Raw genomic sequence first — 18,163 nt, forward strand, 5'->3', positions numbered from 1 at the left:
ACTTGGAGGGTCAGCACAGCCCTGATGCCTCCGTCAGCCCTTCGGCCGCCTGACCAGGCAGCCTGCTTTGGGAAGAAAGCAAGATTGTATAATTCTTTAGTGAGCTCCTGGTCATCAGCAGCTCACCCCAACCCTGCTGCTTTGCTGTGGTGCTTTGCAAGCCCGTTGGAGGAGCGAGATGTGGGTCTGAGCCCCTTGGCTCACGTGGCACGAGCAAGGCTTCTGCTGGCCAAGGATCTGCCTTCAAGGGCAAGACCCACTTCCCCCAGTGCAAGGCACTGGTTTAACTGGGAGCACTTGGCTGGAGACCAGTCTCCACTGAGGCAGCCTGGGCACAAGTGAGGAGGTTTGCTCGTCCCCCTGTGCTGTCACGTGGCTGCCTGGTGTTTTGGTGTTTTAATTACACACGGTCCTGTGTATTTAAGGCTGGTTTATGGGTGTTTATACTAATGCGTAAACCTGCAATTTAGAGGCTCAATTATAAATCAACATTGCTGAAGGTCTTGTTCCTCCTGCCGAGAGATCGGTCTCCAGATTTAGAGGACAGGTTAGAGGGAAAAAAAGGAGGACTGTTTAGTTTTCCTCTGGTTATGATGATAAAGATCACAGGACGGGGTGCGAGGTGCGGTGGCAGGCACAGGGATCTGCCGGCGGAACCCAGCGCAGAGTTTCCATTTTGACTCTGCTCTTGAAACAGCCATGAGAGACTCGTGTTTATGCAGCAAATCCCAGCCCGGAAAGAAAAGTGGAGTGATGCTCACGGGAGGGTGGTGGCACCCCACTAAGGATGGTCTCAGCTGGTTCCAGGATGTGGGATGCAAGGACCAGGGCTCCTTCCCGCTCGGCACAGGACGAGAGGAGCCTTCATCCCCAGGAGCTCCTGGCACAGACCAGAGCTGGGTTCCTCCAGTGGCACATTCCCACTGGTCATGGTCCTCTCCCAGTACATCCTAAGGACAACACCTCTGCATTCATACTTTTATGTATAAAACTCTTTTGCAACTTTACTAATCACTCCCACACCTTTGCCCTTTCCCGGCTGCCCTGGAGCCTGGCTGTGCCAGGGGTGGGTTTGCATTACTGGTGTGGCTCAGGGGAGCAGACCTGCTCCTGCAAACCCCCTCTCAAAGGGAAGGTCCCCATCCAATGAGGGCAGCCCAAGGAGGGATGTTTTTCTAGGGAAAGAATGACTAGACCCAGGGACTCCTCAGCATCCTCCTGTCCAGCTGCAACCCTCCTCTGTGCAGCAGGAGCCTTGGCTGGGTTGGATATTTTCCATTGCCTACAGCCCCCTTTGTCCTATTTTAGGTGTTTTTAGGACAAAGGGGGTATGGGAGGGTGCAGGAGCAGCATGGTGGGCTGGGAGGAGCCCATGGGCAGGATGACCCTGTGGGCATGGTGACTGCTGTGGCTGTGGGACCCTGGGCAGGTGGAATCACTGCACACCTTCCTCCTGGTCCCTCTCCTGGCTCCCAGCCTTATCTCCTGCTGCAATTTCCTGGCTGGCCATGCCTTTCCTGGCTTGGGGAGCAGGAACACCCTGGAAGAGGGATGGTGCCAGCAGCTCCCAGCACAGGGATGGTCATGGAGTGGGGCAGGGGTCCCCCTGCCTGCCTGGGGTGCCCCCAGCTGCAGAAGGCCAGGCTATGAGAAGCTCCCACAAGCAAACAAAACCCCCTGAATATTTCAGAATGGTCTTTTTCTTCTCCCTCCACCCTTATTTTCAGTCCCTCCTCCCACCTTTCCCTGTGGCCAGCAGAGCTGCTCTCTGGCCCTGCTTTCCCCTGGCCCACAGCTCTGAGATGCTCCCGCAGCTGCCAAGCCCAGACAGGTTGTGCCATCTGCAAACTCTTGGGTTTTTTTCTTGTATAGATATTTTTCTTTCCCCTTTTCTTTTCCACCCCTTGCCTTTTCTCATTCCATAAGCCTCCCCCGGCACCCCTCCCCTTGCCAGCACCTCGAGCCCTGGGCTGGCCGAGGGGCTGCGAGGTGCCGGGTGGGTCTGGGGGTTGCGGGGGGCTTTGCATTGATGCATTGATCGCCCATGGTCTCCGCCTGACCTCCCTGCTCCCAGGGAAGCAGTCTCCATGGCTACTGGCCCTTCTCCTTCAGCGCAGACTGTAAATTCCTGCAGGCAAAGCCCAGCCTTGGGGGTGCGAGGGGGGGAGCCGGGAAGGAGTAACCAAAGCCAAATAGAAAGAAAGAAAGAAAGAAAGGCTGGGAGAGAGAAAAAGGGCGTTGCTTGGATGGGGCTCTCCTTTCCACTCCCCTTTCCCAGGTCCCCAGCACCAGGGCAAGGCGCCTGCTTCCCCCCTTCAGTGCTGCTGCTGCTGCTGCTGCTGCTGCTGCTGCTGCTCTTGCAAACTGGAATTGGCTGGGATTATTTAAGGAAAAAAAAAGGAGAAGGGATCAGAGCAGCCGCCAGAGAGAGGGCGATAGAGTCCACTTTCCTCCAACTGCCCTGGGTCTCCCTCCCTCGCTCTCTTCTCTTCAGCAACACCAAGAGCCCCAAACTGAACCCAAAGCAGCTTTTTCCATCAGTTCAGTTCCCTTCCCTTCCTCTGTCTCACACACGGCAAGGAGAGAGCCCCTTCCTCCCCTTGATTTTCCTTCGCATGCTCAGCCCCTTGTTTCCTTTAAAGCACTAGAAATCCCCCTTCTTGCCCCCGCTCCTCCCTGCAGACTGGGATTGCAATGGGAGCTTTGCAGATTGCTGGATTTTCCATCCTTTTCTTTCTCCTCCACTCTGGAAACACTCTGGCAAATAAAGCCAGTCAAGGTAAGAGAAAATCTTCCCTGCTTGAAGGTTTGCTGTTTGATGTGTGTATTGGGCAGCCGGATCTCCTCCTTAGAGCTGGGGTTTAAGTGCAGGCTGGAGAAGGCAGCAGCAGTAACAACAAACAGTGGAGGGGATTTTAAATGTCGCTTGCAGATATTCTCTCCTACTGCCTTGGACTGGGGTTGGGTTTGTAAACTCTTTAATGAGTTGCATTTCTTAGACTTTAGTTTTTTTTGTTTGGACTCTTTATCTCAAGGCAGGGAGTGCAGAGGCAGAAAATTAGGGTGGGCAAACAAGTCTGCACCCATCACAGGGAAAATATGGCTGTTTGGAGGGGCTCAGGGGGCTCTGCTGGTTTCGGTGTGTGTGAGCTGGGGCTGAGGCAGGGCGGTGCAGGCAGGGAGGCTGCCCCGGGCTGGGCTGGAGGGCAGGCAGGGCGGTGCAGGCAGGGAGGCTGCCCCGGGCTGGGCTGGAGGGCAGGGATGGCGGAGCGGGCGTCGATAACACGGGAGGCTGCATCTGTGCTCAGGGGCTTCACATCGGCGTGGGGGAATCTCGGATGTTGGCTCCAGGGGTGTGGGCAGCAGAAAACTTCGGGTAGCTGAGCGTAGCAAAGCCTGAAAAATAAGGGAGCTCTTTCCCTATCTCTTGGAAAGAGAGGTACATCCCATCCTTATCAACTTCTGGCTTTTCTGTTTCACCACTCCCGTGTTGAAGCAGAGCCTCCCCTCCACAGACGCACACACAGAGCTTTATGTATGGTCTATCTATACCTTCACTTTTCTATAGCACCTCTATATTTAGCTCAGATTTTTTCTGTGCACACGCGGGAGTGCGCGCGCACACACGGGCACACACAGCCCTATACATGATCCTGTTGGCTGCCTCAAAGGGGGTTTTCTCCTTAATTCCCCACTATCTGTGCCATCTGTTGGGTTTTCTCTTTTCTTTCCATAGCACTTACAGGATGTAAGGTTTCTCCAGCCCAGCTTTGGCTGTGCTGCTGTGGCAGCTGCGTGTTTGTGCGTAGGGCAAGGTTAAATAGCGTGTGAATGAAATCTCAGAGCGCAGAATATAATGAAAGATCTCTTATAGGCGGATTCCAGCCGTGCGCGTGGTCACCCGAGCCCTGTCACCGACAAAGTTAGAAGGAATTTCAAGGCTATTGTCTTATCTGGCTCAAAGTGTTTCTAAAACAATAGGCGACTTTTCAGGAGGGCAGCCTGGGCAAGGAGGAGAGATTTTCCAGGGCAAAGGTTTGGTAAGAAGACATCCAGCTTCACGTAAAGCTTTATGATTTAGGCACAGAAAGGAATGCTTAGGTTTTTATCCCCCCTCAAATTATCTTGAGTGTATGCATTGCTTTCATTTCTTATCATAATATTTATTTATTAAGGCCTTTTGGTTTCCAGTTCCATTTAAGCCTGAGCCAGAATTGCATTAAAATAGCAAAGTGAAATTCCATCGTGCAGAGACTTGACAGATCCCTTCAGGGAAGGAGAGGGGTGGAGTGAGGGTGGAGAGAGGTGAGCTCAATCCTGCACCGGGGTGCAGCTCCTGAGTGCCTGGGATGGTGCTGTCTCCTCCTGGTCCTGCACAGGCACTGAGCCGCCCCTGCTGTCCGGCCACTTGGCAGCCAGGGGGGTTGTGGTGGGGAATTAATCCCCAGGGCTGCTGCTGGGGGATTCTGTGGGCTGGGGATGGGGAAGCAGCTGCAGAGGGACGAAGGTTGGTGCCTGTGGGCATGCAAGGACTCTGGGCAGGGCTGGACCCGATCCTGATCCTTTTTGGATGAGACTGAACTCATGGGCATCATTAGGGCATCACTGATGACAGGTACAACCTGTGCCTTTCCTCGGAACCCGCTGTTGCCTGGTTTCCTGCCAGCATCACTGAGCTCCTCAAAGCTGCCCTGTGCGTCTGGGACGTGTCTCAGCAGAATATTTCTGAAAAGCATCAGCACCTCCCCTGTATGTGCTGGGCAATGCCCCAAGGATGGGGACACATCACCCCAAAGCCTTTGCCCTTTTGGGGACAGCCACTCTCACCAGGTGACTGTCACAGGCTGGGAAGGGCTCCTCTCCCATCGAATCGACTTGTCTTCCTGGGATAACCTTGTGCCGTGGGTCGGGCTTGCTGGCTCATTTCTTGCACTGAATTACCCCAGAAAGTTTAGTCTGTGGGGAAGGAAGGATTTAGAGAACCAGCTGCTGGGCCTGGAGGGTGTCTGCCAGCAGACCTGTCTGGCTGCAGGGTCAGCTTAGGGCTAGGAAAGCTTTCAAGAGGAGGACTGGCACTATAAATCTAAGTAACCACAGGGAGGCTCCTGACACGCATTCACAGCTGGGATGGACTCTCTCTTGGTCCCCCAGTCCAAGCTGCCCAAACACTGCCATGCCCACTGCTCCCCTGGGTTTTGGACAGATAATGTCACCCCCAGTGTCTCAGCCCCTTGTCTGTCAGTCCATCTCACAACCTGCCAGGCAGAGGAGCTTGTCCTGAGCTCCTGCTCTCAGTGCTTGCCCGCTGCCTGTCCCTCCCTGTGCCCTGGGGACCGAGCCCAGGGACTTGCAGCTCTGCAGCCTCCTCTGGTACCAGGCAGCACTGGCCCCTCTGGCAGCACCCCCATCACTGGGGACACATGCCAGGATTTGCCACTTCTCCCTGCAGCTAATTGCACGTGCCCTCAGAGGATGCCAGGGCACGGGGCTGGGAGGGAGATGCAGCATTTCCCTGGAGGACCTCAGCACTCCAGTTTACAGCCTCTGGCACTCCCACAGACCCAGTGCAGGGTTCCGTGTGGGACTGGGGCCCCAGCCCAGCCTGCTGGTCACTCAGTGGTCACCCGTGGGTGACACCAGCCCTTCTGGTGCTGGTGGATGGAGCCACCGTCCCATGTGAGGGGCCAGTGTCAGTGGGATGCACCTGCAGAGCCTACGCCACCAGGGATTATTTTTTAAATATTTTTTTAAGGAGTCTAAAATTTTCCAATTGCAGTGTGGAGATGGTGTTTGATTCTCCTCCCATTGCCGCCAAACCTCCTCCCCCTTGGCCTCTGCCTTCCTCCCTCCCCGGCATTCACAGTGTGCGACTGTTGTGCCTGTCCCCTCCACCCCGCTGAAATATGAAATGTAAAACTGTAAACATTTCACATACACAGTTCAAAGGAGATCTTTGACTGAGGGCGTCTAACGTGCCTGTACTGAGATTAAAAAGGGGAGGGGGTGGGTAGGAAGGAGGGAAGAAGAGTTTTTTTATAACTGCCAACTGGAGTATAAATATTCAGACACCTTGAGTCTTCCAGTGTCGATGTATTGCTGTCTCCAAACTGCTGGGGTCTTTTTCCTTTTATTTTTATAGAGATTTTTCCTTTGCAGACAGTCACACTAGAGTAATCCATTTAGGAAAAAAACATGCATGAATGACCTTAACCTTCACTTCCAAAATTATAAGTCCCCCGAGAAGCTTTAGGAGAAGCCTGGGGTGGCAAATAAGGTTTGCTCTGTCTGGTGGTGCTGGAGGATGTCCGGCCACGTTCCGGGGAGGCCATCTCCCTGCAGGAGATCTTGCAGTTGCTACTCCCAGAGCAAAAACCAAACAAACACATTTTTTAAGGCAAGGCTTGATCAGTCTGATAAGCCAAAGAAACAACAACAGCAGTGACAATTCCCCAGGGAGATGAACACGCTGCTGGTGGGGAGCATCAAACCCTTCGTGGGGAAATGGTGACAGAATTGGGCTGAAGCGACCAGGGTTAGCACAAGGAGGTGGGATGGAGATGTAGGGAGCATTTCCAACCCAGGGGGTGGTGATAAAGCTCCAATCCATCAGGACGACCTAAACTAGTGCAGGGAATGGGGATCTCAATCCAGCTCTGCCCTCGTGGGAGTGGGAAGCATCAGTGAGAGGGGAAAAAAGCCCCTTTTGGGGCACTGCCATCTTTGGGGAAGCTAAACCCGTTGCAAGGGGTACAGAGCAGGGTCTAGGCATGGGGCAGTGGGGTGATTAGGCTGGGAACCCCCCTGGTCCTCACTGTGACTTGTGGTTCCTTGTCCTTCCTCCGTGCTCCATCATTCCACAGGGCCGAGAGCTGAGGCTGCATCCCTGTGTCCCACATGCTTTCAGCAGAGCTGGGTGGGTGCACGGGGCACAGGGCTGTGCCAGGGTCTCTGTCACATGGCGAGGTGCAGATCCCCTCTGACGTGACCTGAGCACAGGTACCTGCCCAGAGACTGCTGGCACAGCAGGACATCACCCACCACCTGAGCCAGGATCTCTGAGTTCAGATAACACATCTTTGGCCAATTTACAAAAAGCTGCCCTGTGGGGCATCCTCCTCCCTCTCCCAGCCCTGTTCCCTCCCAGGGGGTGCCGCTGCCCGTGGCTGTGCCCCGTTCCCATCCTGCCTGGCACAGCACGAGTCGCCCTCATGAGCTCCCCGGATGAACAAATGATTAATAAACTGCACCACAGTGTCTGAGGTGGTTATTAATACCCTGGTAAAAAGAGCTACTGAAGTTATAAAGCTTTAATTTGGCATTAAGGCCGAGTGGAAACTCCGCATGTCTGCCAACAGCTACACACACATCCCCATACAGACAGGCTGTTAATATATATGCCCATATGAAAACAAAGAATAAAATTAATCTGAAGAAAAAGCTGAAGCGCTTGCAGAAGAGGGAAAAAGGATGGTGGGTTTGTTTGTTTAGGGGTTTTCAGGTGGGTTTTTGCTGCCCTGTTTTGCCCCTCTCCTCAAATTTATTGGGACTTTCAGCCTATGGATAGAACCATCTTTTATTATTTTTTTAAAACAAAATAAGGAACTGAGGAAAAAGACTCAATCCAGGCTCTAAAAACATACAAGCTGTTGCTTTATCCCCCTGCTTGCTGTATTGGGGTGTGGTTGGCAGGGTGATGCTGCAGGGTGCAGACACAGGACCCAGGTGCCCGTGGGCTCTGCCAGCGTCTCCCTGTCCGGCCTCAGCCAGAGCCCTGCGGGTGCCTGGTGAGCATGGGCCAGTCCCAGGGCCGTGGCGGTCCCCCTGCTCTTGGCACACTTGAAATGGCAGTGGCATTGAAACCGTCTGCCTCCGCTGCCTTTGAAATGGAGAATAAAGCTGCAGCTGGAGCGGAACGGGGCCCAACAGCCAGAGCTGGAAAATCCCACCCACAACGGAATAAAAAACATGGCCCGAGGCGCAGGGCGAGCACCACAACCTCCTGCCCTTCGCTGCAGCCCCCGGCCATGGCCGTGCCAGGGATGCTCCTGCCCTCTGAGCAGCCCTAATCACCCCAGCATGGTGGGACAGGAGGTGGGGCCACCGCAGGCGAGACCTGCAGTCCCCAGAGAGACTCAACATCTTCACCTGAACCAAATTCCCCGCCAGGTGCAGAATTCCCCAGTGCTGGGGATTTGAGGTGTGGTGCACCCATCTGTGCTGCCCTGTTCGGGCTCATTCAGGCAGCTTGGGGCAAAAAACAGAGGGTTTGATTATTTGTGCAGAGAAGGAATAGAGGGGCTGTAGGGATGCAGGTCTGCTGGGGGCCTGGCAAACCCTCCAAAAGTCCCACCTGGATTTGGGACCTGGACTGAAGCAGGCACCCTGGAGTAGGAGGACAAGCAGGACATACCCCCAGTGAGGACTTTGTGGAAGCAAATAGGGACAGGAACATCAAGAAGGATTTTTTGTTAAAAAAAAATCTTCACTTGGTTTGAATATGAAACCCTTCATGTGGCAGCAGCAGCTCAGAGCACCTGCAATGAGGCCACGAGCAGCTTCTTGGATGCAGAAAATTCTCCTGCAAGAAAAACAGGCTGTCCTGACATCAAACCTTCCCTTTCACGGGAAAATGTTGCTTGCATTGACAAAAGTGCTAAAAAATTAGTTTTTCAGAGGGTTTTATTTTAATTCACTAGATCATTTCTGAAGGATACTTAGGAGCCAAAACTTCAGCATTCTAAAATTGGGATCTTTGCCAATCTCGGGATGGCTCCTGGGGTGCCGAGGAGGGTATTTATTCACTCTTCCCACACACACACTTTTTTTTCCTTTTTTTTTTATAATCCTGTAACCTTTCAGAATGTCTCCAACTTTGGAAAAATGACAGAGTGGAAAATTGATAATGTTCTCTTTTGTACTTTTGCTGCTGTGTAATCTTTCCAAAGTTAGAGAAGTTTTGAAGTTACAGAATGGGGGGAAAAAAGATAGAAAAAAAAGATAGTATGCATGTGCAAGTGGGAAAGGCCTGGTAGTGTGTCCATGAGTTTGGGGGTGCAGGAGGAAAAAGAAATAGGAAACAAAACCCCTAGAAAAGTGAGAGTCCTGGCAAAAGGCTGGGAAAGTTTTAAATGATGTGATGTCTGGTGGATGCTTCACGTTTTGGGTGTTTTTAGGGGAAGGAGATGGGGTTGATGGTTGGTCTGCACTGTTTGGGTGTTGGTTCCCACCCATATGCCAGAGTGGGTGCCTGGGGTGCTGCATCCAGCAACTCTCACCTTGAGACCATGGCTGGAAACGTCAAGATGTGATTTATAACTCTGGGAGAAGACCCGAAGGGGGGTTTCTGTCCACACGGGACCACGACCAGGATCTGCAGGTTCAGTAGATCTCTGGGTCAGCACTGGCTTTGTTGCTTTGAGTCCCTGCACACGTCATGGCCAGCACTTGATGTCCCCTCGTGTCCCCCTGCTCCAGCACCACAACCTTCCCCCATCCTCCCAGGCTCCTGTCGCTGGGCTCCAACGAGGATGCTGGAGGTGAAGTCTCTGCCAATGCTGAACAGCCTCGCTCAGCTCCCCGAAGGGACAGGAGCCCACGGGAGCCCCGGCGCAGGGAGGGCTGCGAGCTGCTCCCGGCAATGCTGCGGGGTGCTGGGGTGGCCACAGCGCGGTGGCACCGTGGCCAGTGCCGTGGCTGGCAGAGGTGACGGTGCCAGCCGCGATCCTGGCGCCGGTCCCCGTGCAATCCCTCCGTCGTCCGCACCGTGGTGGGTCAGCCTCCAGCCCGTGATTAATGGCCCAAGGGAGGCTGTGGTGGCCGCGGGCCATGGCTAATGTCAAATAACAAATATGAATGCGGGCTGTAAATATTTATACAATGCGCAGGCACGTGCCGCCTCCTCGGTGCAGAGACAAAGCTCTCCTGCTCCCGGCCGGGTGACTCACATCTCCCGGCAAAGAACCGCCGGGGTGGCCGGGCAGGGCTCTGGCTGTTCCCGCGGCCGTGGCCCCTGTCCTGCGGGGCTGCTGGCCCGCCCGCAGCTTGCAGGGATATTTTGTGTCTTAGGGGAGCTCCTGGAGCTCCTCTTGGGGCTGCTGAAAAGCAGTTTTTTAGAGACAACTGAGAGGTTTGCAGCGTCACACTCCTCCTGATGGGGGACTCTCGGGTCCCCCTTCCCTGATGAGATGCTCCCCATCCCTGTGAGAGGAGCTGGAGGCAAACCCCCAGGAGCAGCGCTGGTGCTCCCTGTGTGCCAGTGGAGTTGGAGCAGGGAGCCTGGGCTGCTCTGGGAGCCCTGCCCATACCTGATGGGCTGAGGGTGATGCTTGGTCCCCTCTTGCCCCCCAGCAGCCTGACCCCCTCCAGGCATTGGCAGTCAGGGCACCACGTCTCCCTTGCTGCCTCACCTGAGCAGCCTCTTTCTCACAAACCTCCACCCCTGTGGCCTCCTGACAGAGCAAACCCTTGGACATGGCTGCTTGAGGCCATTGCCAGCGTGTGGAGCTCTGGCTGTGATGTCCTGGGTACCACAGCACTGCATCCCAGAGAAGAGGGTTGAGGGGCAAAGGGGGATGGAGGAGATGCAGATTTTGTCTGTGTCCCCAGAGAAGCTTTGATGTTTTCCCCAGTTCTCCCTCCTGTTTCTTGCTTCCCGGGGGTGGAGGTCCCTGGCTCTCCCCATCGCTCCTCCCCTGTCCTCTTGCAGATGTCGATGAGTGCGTGGAGGGCACCGACAACTGCCACATCGATGCCATCTGCCAGAACACTCCCAAGTCCTACAAATGCATCTGCAAGTCGGGCTACACCGGCGATGGGAAGCACTGCAAAGGTAGGGATGTGCCATTGTCCCTGGAGCCGGAACCAGAGCCAGGGCTCTGCTGATCAGTGACAGCCCTGGCAGGTCGGAGGCTGGCAGTGGCTCATCAGCACCCACTGTCCTTGCTGGTGGTGGTGACAACCATTGTGTTTGCATGGCTGGGGCTTCCCAGTCCCAGGAGGGTCACCTGGGGCTTGTTTTAAACAAAGCTAGGCTTATTTTTGAGCAGGACTTTCAACTCTGAGGCTGCAGAACTGTGATAGCAGTTAAAACATCACAAACTTCAAAATAAGATATAGAAGTACAGATATAGATGGTAGATATAGATAGATACAGGTGTAGATGTAGACATAGATGTAAATGTAGATATTGGTATAGATATAGGTATAGATCTATATATAAATGCAGTTCAGTGGGGAATGGAAAGAAAATGGGCTCCTTGGAGGAGCAGCAGCAGGAAAGCAGGAATGGCACAGGGGGAAAAATTCCTAGCTTTGCTAGAAGCAGGTCCAGGGTCAGGATGGGCCAAGTACAAATAGCAGAGGGATTGAAGCACTCCAGGAACTGCTGGGCTTTGCCATGGAGGTGGGCTGTGCTGCCTCCACCCTGGGAAATCCCATGCGGTTCCCAGTGTGCTGCACTGAGCCAAAGCTGTAAGACAGTGTGTTAGCTGGGGGTGCAGGGTCTAGACTGGGGAGAACGGGGATGTTTTTGCGTGGTCTGGAGGAGTTCTGCAAGTGATAACAGAGCTGGGGACCTGCTGGAATAGGCAGAGAGAGCAGAAGACCCCAAGGCACGATATCAGCCGGGGTGCAAACACACTGGAGGTGGGGAGCAGTACCCATGTGTCGGGTTAGCCACCGGCCCCTGGGGCGGCCCTGCAGCTCTCCTGCCCTCCTTCTCCGCAGACGTCGATGAGTGTGAGCGGGAGGACAACGCGGGCTGCGTGCACGAGTGTGTGAACATCCCCGGCAACTACCGCTGCACCTGCTACGACGGCTTCCGCCTGGCGCACGACGGCCACAACTGCTTAGGTGAAGGATGTCAGCTTCTCCCAGCCCCTTGGCAGCTTTGGCAGCTCGGGACCAGCCTGCTGGCTTTCTCTGCCGGGCACCTCCTGAGCCCTGACACCCCTGGGGCTGTTGCAGAGCCGGGGAAGCGTGGTGGCACTCCCAGGGCAGTAAGCTGGCTGCAGATGTGTCCTGTGCTGCAATGGCTCCCTGGGGATTGCTCCCCATTACACGGGGATGATGCCAAGGGAGGATGCTCCATGGGTCTATCCGTAGACTGGGAGGGTTGGGGTAAGGCAAGACTGTGAGGCTTGGGTTTGGGGATGCTGGGTGCGAGCCACGGCCTCCTCACAGCCTCATCCTGCTGTGGTGAGCGGCCGGGCTGGCAGTTCTGCTCCACTGCCGAAGGCAGGACCAGCCAGCAGAGCTCACCCGGGCCCTGCCACTCGCTCCACTCTTGCTTGAGGTCAGCCCTGCACCTGCCAAAACAGATGAGTTAATAGCAAACATGGTGGAGATGGGAACCAGCAAAGGGACTGGGTAAATAACACCCGGGCCAAGACAAACCCGGCATCTGCCTACGGAGCGGCCGTGCATCCTCCCTGCCACTTCCCACCGTCCCAAACTCCATCCGGCCACGGCGCAGCCAAAGCTCCCGTCGGAGCCCTGAGGTCCTTGGGCTGCCCGCGCCCGTCACCCGCTTCCTCCCGCAGCATCCACCGGGATCCAGGGCACGGGGCCGCCCACCTTCCCTCCCCCTGGAGCCCTCACTATTTTCTAATTAGTGTCTGCACAGGGGTCATTAATGAGCTCATCACTTGGAGGAGGAGGAGGGGGAAGGGATTATGGACACATACTTTTTGCATTAACCACCATCACCAGGATCTTTGCAGCCTCCTCGGGGAGGAGGGAGATTTACACAGCTGGGAGGAGGCGCGGGCGGGCGGCTTTGCCTTCCTCTCCCGGGGGAGGATGAGCCCGAGGAGAAGAAAGGAAAGCCGGACTTGGCGAGCCACAGACGTCATGTGTTTACAGAGTTGGGTGGGAGGGGATGGAGATGGCTGGGGAGCAGCCAGGGAAGCAGGGATTGGGGGTGGGGGGGCAGCCTGGCTCCCACCTTGAGCCTTTCCTCAGCTCATCCCAGCATCTCATCCCTTATCCTGACGTGCTTTGCCCAACCTGCCTGCATCCTCTCTTAGCCAAAAGAAAGGGAAGCAGAGCAAAGCACAGCATGGTGCCCAGGCTTTGCTGGTGCCATGGGCAGGGGCTGAGCTGGAGAGGGATCAGGGTGTGTGCCCACAGGATCCCACCAGCCCCTCCATTTCCCACCCTGGGCGACCTTTTGAACCAGCACAGGAATTCGAGCTACTGTCCTGACACAGGCCCTGCTGGCTTCTGCCCATCTCCATTGCATTTAATAAAACAGGTATTAGAGCAGTGGAGTCTCATTTCAGCCATTGGGTTTGAATGGCTGCCTCCTCATTTTTGAGCGTAGCTGGAAGGAGAAGTTGTGAGACCTTAAGCCTTTGTTCTAAGCGAGGGGATTTGAGGAGAGTTATTGGCATCTGCAGGACATAGTTTGGCTGGGACGAGCCTGGAGGAAGCTGCGAGCCTCCTGCCACTGCAGAGGATGTCCCTTTGTGCCTGGCTGCAACACCTCCTTTCCAAGGCAGTGGTTTTGTGGGGTGCTTCTGGGTTCTGCTTCCTGGCAGTTTCCAGCCGTAGCTGCAGCTCTGCTTCTATCTCTGAGCATTCCTCCAGGTCTCGCCTGAGGCTGGGGCACAGTGTAGGGCACCCACACCCATCAGGCATCTGTCTGTCCATCCATCTCTTTGCCCAAAAGCAAGAGGTTTTGATGGGGAGGGGGCCTGTGCTGGGGGGCTGGGGCCGGGAGCCCCCCATGTGTGTCGTCACTGAGCCGCTGTTCCGGCATTTCCGGTGGGCTCAGCTTTCCCCCAGCCACGGCTCTGCAATGCTCGAGTTCACAGGACGTTTTCTTTGGCACGGGGCCCCTCACAGAGGGGGCAAGGGGTGGCCACGGCAGAAGTTTGTCTCTGCCTGAACCCGGCGTCTGGTTGCTCTGGCACCTCGGGGCACTGGTGAGTTCAGCTCAGAGCACTGTCCCCAGAAACCCTCTGGGGAGAGCAACAGGCCGTTGCTCTTCATTAAATGTGGGATTTGCAAGGCTGGAGCAGGAGTAGCCCAGGGTGAAGGCATTGCTGCCGCCACGGGGCCACATTTCCAGCCCCTTGCAGCCTTGGTTTGTTAAACCAAAACAGGTGTTAGGGCAGCCGAGCGGCTGGGGATGCGAGTCTCCTTACAAGTAATTATCCCTGCTCTGGGCTAAGGTTTCCCAGCTCTCCCTAATGAAGTGCAGGCATCCCCAGCTGGCGACAGGCTCTGAGGGGCTGGGAGCGGGGGCAGCCAGCATCCCAGATAAACATCCGTGGTTATCTGGGATGTCCCATCCATGGTTATTTGGGGGTCCTGGGACAAGGAAAAAACCCTTTGTCTGTATTCCCTCGTGTAAAACAAGGCTGGGTACTTCATGCCCATCAGTTAGGGAAGCTGTATGGTCCCTGCACCCACCCCTTGCTGTGCTTTGCCTTTGTCCCCTGCAGCCCTCAAGCATCCCCCTTTCTTGTAGCTGGGGGGTCACAGATATAAGCCAAAAGTAGTTTACTACCCAGGAGATCCGTCCCACCTTGTCCCCACTGCCTGGGTGTGCCACGGAGCTGTGCTCACCCCCTGCCACCCTCCCTCTGCAGACCTGGACGAGTGCTCAGAGGGCAACGGCGGGTGCCAGCAGACCTGTGTCAACATGATGGGCAGCTACGAGTGCTTCTGCCGGGAGGGCTTCTTCCTCAGCGACAACCAGCACACCTGCATCCAGCGCCCCGAAGGTCAGTGCACAGCAGCCCCAGGGCACCCTCCATCCCTGTGTTTGTCGGGCAGCTCTGTCCCCCATCACCTCTGGCCACCCCTGTGCAGTGCCTGGGTTTAGCTGCTGCTGCTGGGTCACAGCCCTTCGTGGTGTGGCAGATTTGAAAGTGAATCTATTGTGAGCACGCTGGGAGAGGAGGCTGCGAGGTGACAAACATCCTGCAGCAAAACCCTTACAGGCCCCTTGGTCAGGCACAGCAATACTGAATGAAGGACATTAATCCTATGCCCAGAGCAGTTTATTAATAAATGGAACCTGGAGGTCCTCACACCACCCTGCCAGACTCATCTTCTCCTGCCAGGTCTTGTACAGCACCGAGCCCTTCATCTTGGTATCAGCTCTAAATTGCTGCCGTCTGGAGCAATCTCTTAGCCAAAATAGAAGGAAATGAGACATTTTTGCATCTCTGCTGATTTTTATCTCCACTGCTTGGCAAAGCAAGCTGAAGGTTTTTGCTTTCCTCTTCCCCCTTCCCAGCTGTGTTGGTCACTCTGGCTCCCTGGGAATCTTGCCCAGCCCAGGATGGCTCAGCAGCCACAGTGGCATCTCCCATGTCCCCAACCCTCTGTGTCTGGGAGGGATGAGCTGTCTGCTTCTTCCTCCTGGTGCTGCAGTGGGTGGCCCCACTGGGGAAAGGGAGCAGGTGCTGTGTTTTGAGTCAGTGGGATTTAAAGCCACCTTGAGGTGTGGGAGCAAGGTCTCACCCAAGGTGGGAGGGAATCAAAGGTTGAAGGCTCCTAGGTAGTTTTGTCCAGCTTCTCAAGCAGCTCAGTGTCAGGAGGAGCTGCCCGTCGAGGCTGCCCAGGGTTAACCTGTTCCCCCAAGATCCTCACTGACAAGGTTTTCCCCTCATTGCCCCCATCGTCCCATCCCATCCCACTTCAGACATGCTTCTGCCACTGCTGACCAGTGCCAGCAGCTTTTGGAGCATTTCTTTGCTTCCTTTTCTCTTTTAGAAGGAATGAACTGCATGAACAAGAACCACGGCTGTGCCCACATCTGCCGGGAGACCCCCAAGGGGGGCATCGCCTGTGAGTGCCGCCCTGGCTTCGAGCTCACCAAGAACCAACGGGACTGCAAATGTAAGGAGCACTCCAGGGCTGGAGATACAGCCTCCTGGAGACCCCCTAACCCTGTCCTCATGATACAAACACCTCCTGTCCCTGCAGCAAAGCCCTGACCCCCAGTAGCAATTGATTCATCAAAGCTGAAGCCCAGCATGCCCAGCTCTGCCTCTGTTCCCTTACGGACGGTACCCCTGGCACTCCTCTCTGCCATGAGCTGTTCTGTCCTTACATGACCAGGCTGAAATGGCAGTTAAAGGGGTCCCAGAGACACAGCACCTCTGTCCCTGTCCCAGTGTTTCAGTTTCTGAAAGGGAGGTGAACAGGGAGAATGTGATCGGCACGTGAGGAGTGCAGGAATCCTCTTCCTGGGGGTCGTGGTGCTCTCAGCTCGTCTGATCTCCTGCCAGCATTCCGCTGGCACTGCCAGGGTTATTAAATAGATATATGTGTGTTTATGCAATTATTTTTATTTTGTTTCTCATTTGCTGTCTGCAGCGAACGTGTAAAATTGCTGATGAAATGGAGTTTTAATCCTAGGTGCCAATTTTCTCTCTAATCTAAATGAACAGCAAACCTTGCCCCCAGGGGAGGGCTGGGAGGGATTCCCAGAAGATCCTGAGTCATTCCAGAGCTCAGGAAAGTCTCACCCTTCCCCTGCAACACCAGATTCAGGGTCAGGGGCAACCAGCCCACTGGTCCCCTTTGCTCAGTCTCCACTAGTGACATTTAGCAGATATGAAAAAGGAAGACATGAGAAACCACACAACAGTTTGCATCTGCCGAGATCCCACAGGGAAAGTGAAGGGCTTTAGGAATTATCCAGGAGGGAGGGAAGTCTCTGAGGGTCTGGATGGGGTGTTTCCAAGCCGGCTTTATGCACAGCATGGGGATTCCAGGCAGGGAGGAAGGAGCTGGGGCCGTGGTGACGCCGGTGCTTTGCTCCCACAGTGACCTGTAACTACGGGAACGGGGGTTGCCAACACACCTGCGACGACACCGACCAGGGGCCCAAGTGTGGCTGCCACGTCAAGTTCCTGCTCCACTCCGACGGGGTGACGTGCATAGGTAGGTCAGACCATGGGGACGTGGGGCAGGGTGCAGGATGGCTCGTCCTCCTCCCTGGGTGGATTGTCCTTGGCCTGCTGAAGGGTTTATCCCAAGCTTTGGGAATGCAGCATTTCCTTTTGCTGAGGCTGGGGAAGCTCGGTGTGTGTGTGAGGGGTGCTGCGGCACCCGCAGGTGCGGGGACATGTTGCTGCTCAACCACAGGGAGCAGAAGTGACCATGGGGATGCTTGAAGGGACATCTGGGGACAGGTTGCTGTGCTGGGGTGTGGGCAGGGGTCCCTGCCTGCATCTGTGCTGCTGGAGGGAGAGCAGTGAGGATATCCCCATGCCAGAAATTGTTACTGTCACCAGCAGCTTTTGAGGAGGGACATGGAGGGGACAGGTTTGGCCACAGCAATCTGTTCCAGCTTGGCACTGTGTGGCCTTGGCCCAGGAACAATTGTCTTGCAAAAAAAAAAAACAAACCAAAACCCCAACAACCTGACAACTCAACCACCCCAGAATTGTCCTTTTCCTGTGTGTGTTTTCAAATTGTAGAACATCAAACAGAGATAGAAGTTTTACTGGTTTCATATGCTTGTGCTGTTTAACAGCTGCTTTGATTTAAAAAATGTTATATTTGGGGAGTGATTAAGTCCACAAATTGCTTGAGACGTTTGAGTTCTTATTGCAAAATGAAAAAGAAAGCAAGAGAGATTTTGGCTCCCTGTGTCCCTGCTGTGCCTGAACAGAAAACCCTCTGCACTTTCCACAGATGACTCTGTGCTCAGGGCAAAGGGCAGCAGAGCCCCCAAACCCTCCCTGCTCCCAGCCAGCTTGAGGGGTGTTTGGGGCTGAGCCCCCAGCAAAGCCCCCCTGCCCATCAGCTCGCTGCTGCCTTAATGTCACTGCTGTCCCCCAGCCCTCTCCCAGGATGGATCCCAGTCCCTCCTGGCTGCTGGCAGGGGCTCACAGCCCCTGGTCCCCGCCGTGCTCGTGTTTCGTCCTGTCCCCAGGGGGTTGTTGTTGTGCCCAGGTGGGCTGAGCTCCTCCAACAGGGACCTTGGGACCCCGGGGTGCATCAGCTGGTGTGTTCCTCCTGGATGGAGGGCTCTGTGCGTGGTGTCTGTGTTGGTGTAAGGACTGGGCAGGTTTGGGACCAAGGATGCTCCTGACCTGCTGGGCGTGGCTGGGGGCAGCTGCTCTCCAAAGCATCCTTTAATTTGGGGGAAGCTCGAGAGTGGTCCGTTCACTGGGGGATCTCTGCAGTCATACCCTGG

General features: G+C 55.2%; 1 protein-coding gene across 6 annotated transcripts in view; it reads left to right on the plus strand.

Moving 5' to 3' along the window:
• SCUBE3 (signal peptide, CUB domain and EGF like domain containing 3) overlaps positions 1-18,163 on the plus strand; it is a 41,791-nt gene that overhangs the window by 8,241 nt on the left and 15,387 nt on the right. For 2 of the 6 annotated variants that reach the window (XM_027695078.1, XM_027695081.1), the window contains exons 1-6: positions 2,165-2,779; positions 10,706-10,828; positions 11,725-11,850; positions 14,595-14,729; positions 15,727-15,852; positions 16,786-16,902. In XM_027695078.1, the coding sequence (XP_027550879.1) occupies positions 2,695-2,779; positions 10,706-10,828; positions 11,725-11,850; positions 14,595-14,729; positions 15,727-15,852; positions 16,786-16,902 (712 nt within the window). In that variant the 5' untranslated portion in view covers positions 2,165-2,694. Of the gene's footprint in view, positions 1-2,163; positions 2,780-10,705; positions 10,829-11,724; positions 11,851-14,594; positions 14,730-15,726; positions 15,853-16,785; positions 16,903-18,163 lie in introns of those variants that run through there. The other 4 variants (XM_027695080.1, XM_027695079.1, XM_027695084.1 and 1 more) reach the window with 3 other exon arrangements.

This window comes from Neopelma chrysocephalum, unplaced genomic scaffold, assembly GCF_003984885.1.
Source record: "Neopelma chrysocephalum unplaced genomic scaffold, ASM398488v2 Primary Assembly neopelma1_100, whole genome shotgun sequence".
Classification (NCBI taxonomy): domain Eukaryota; kingdom Metazoa; phylum Chordata; class Aves; order Passeriformes; family Pipridae; genus Neopelma; species Neopelma chrysocephalum.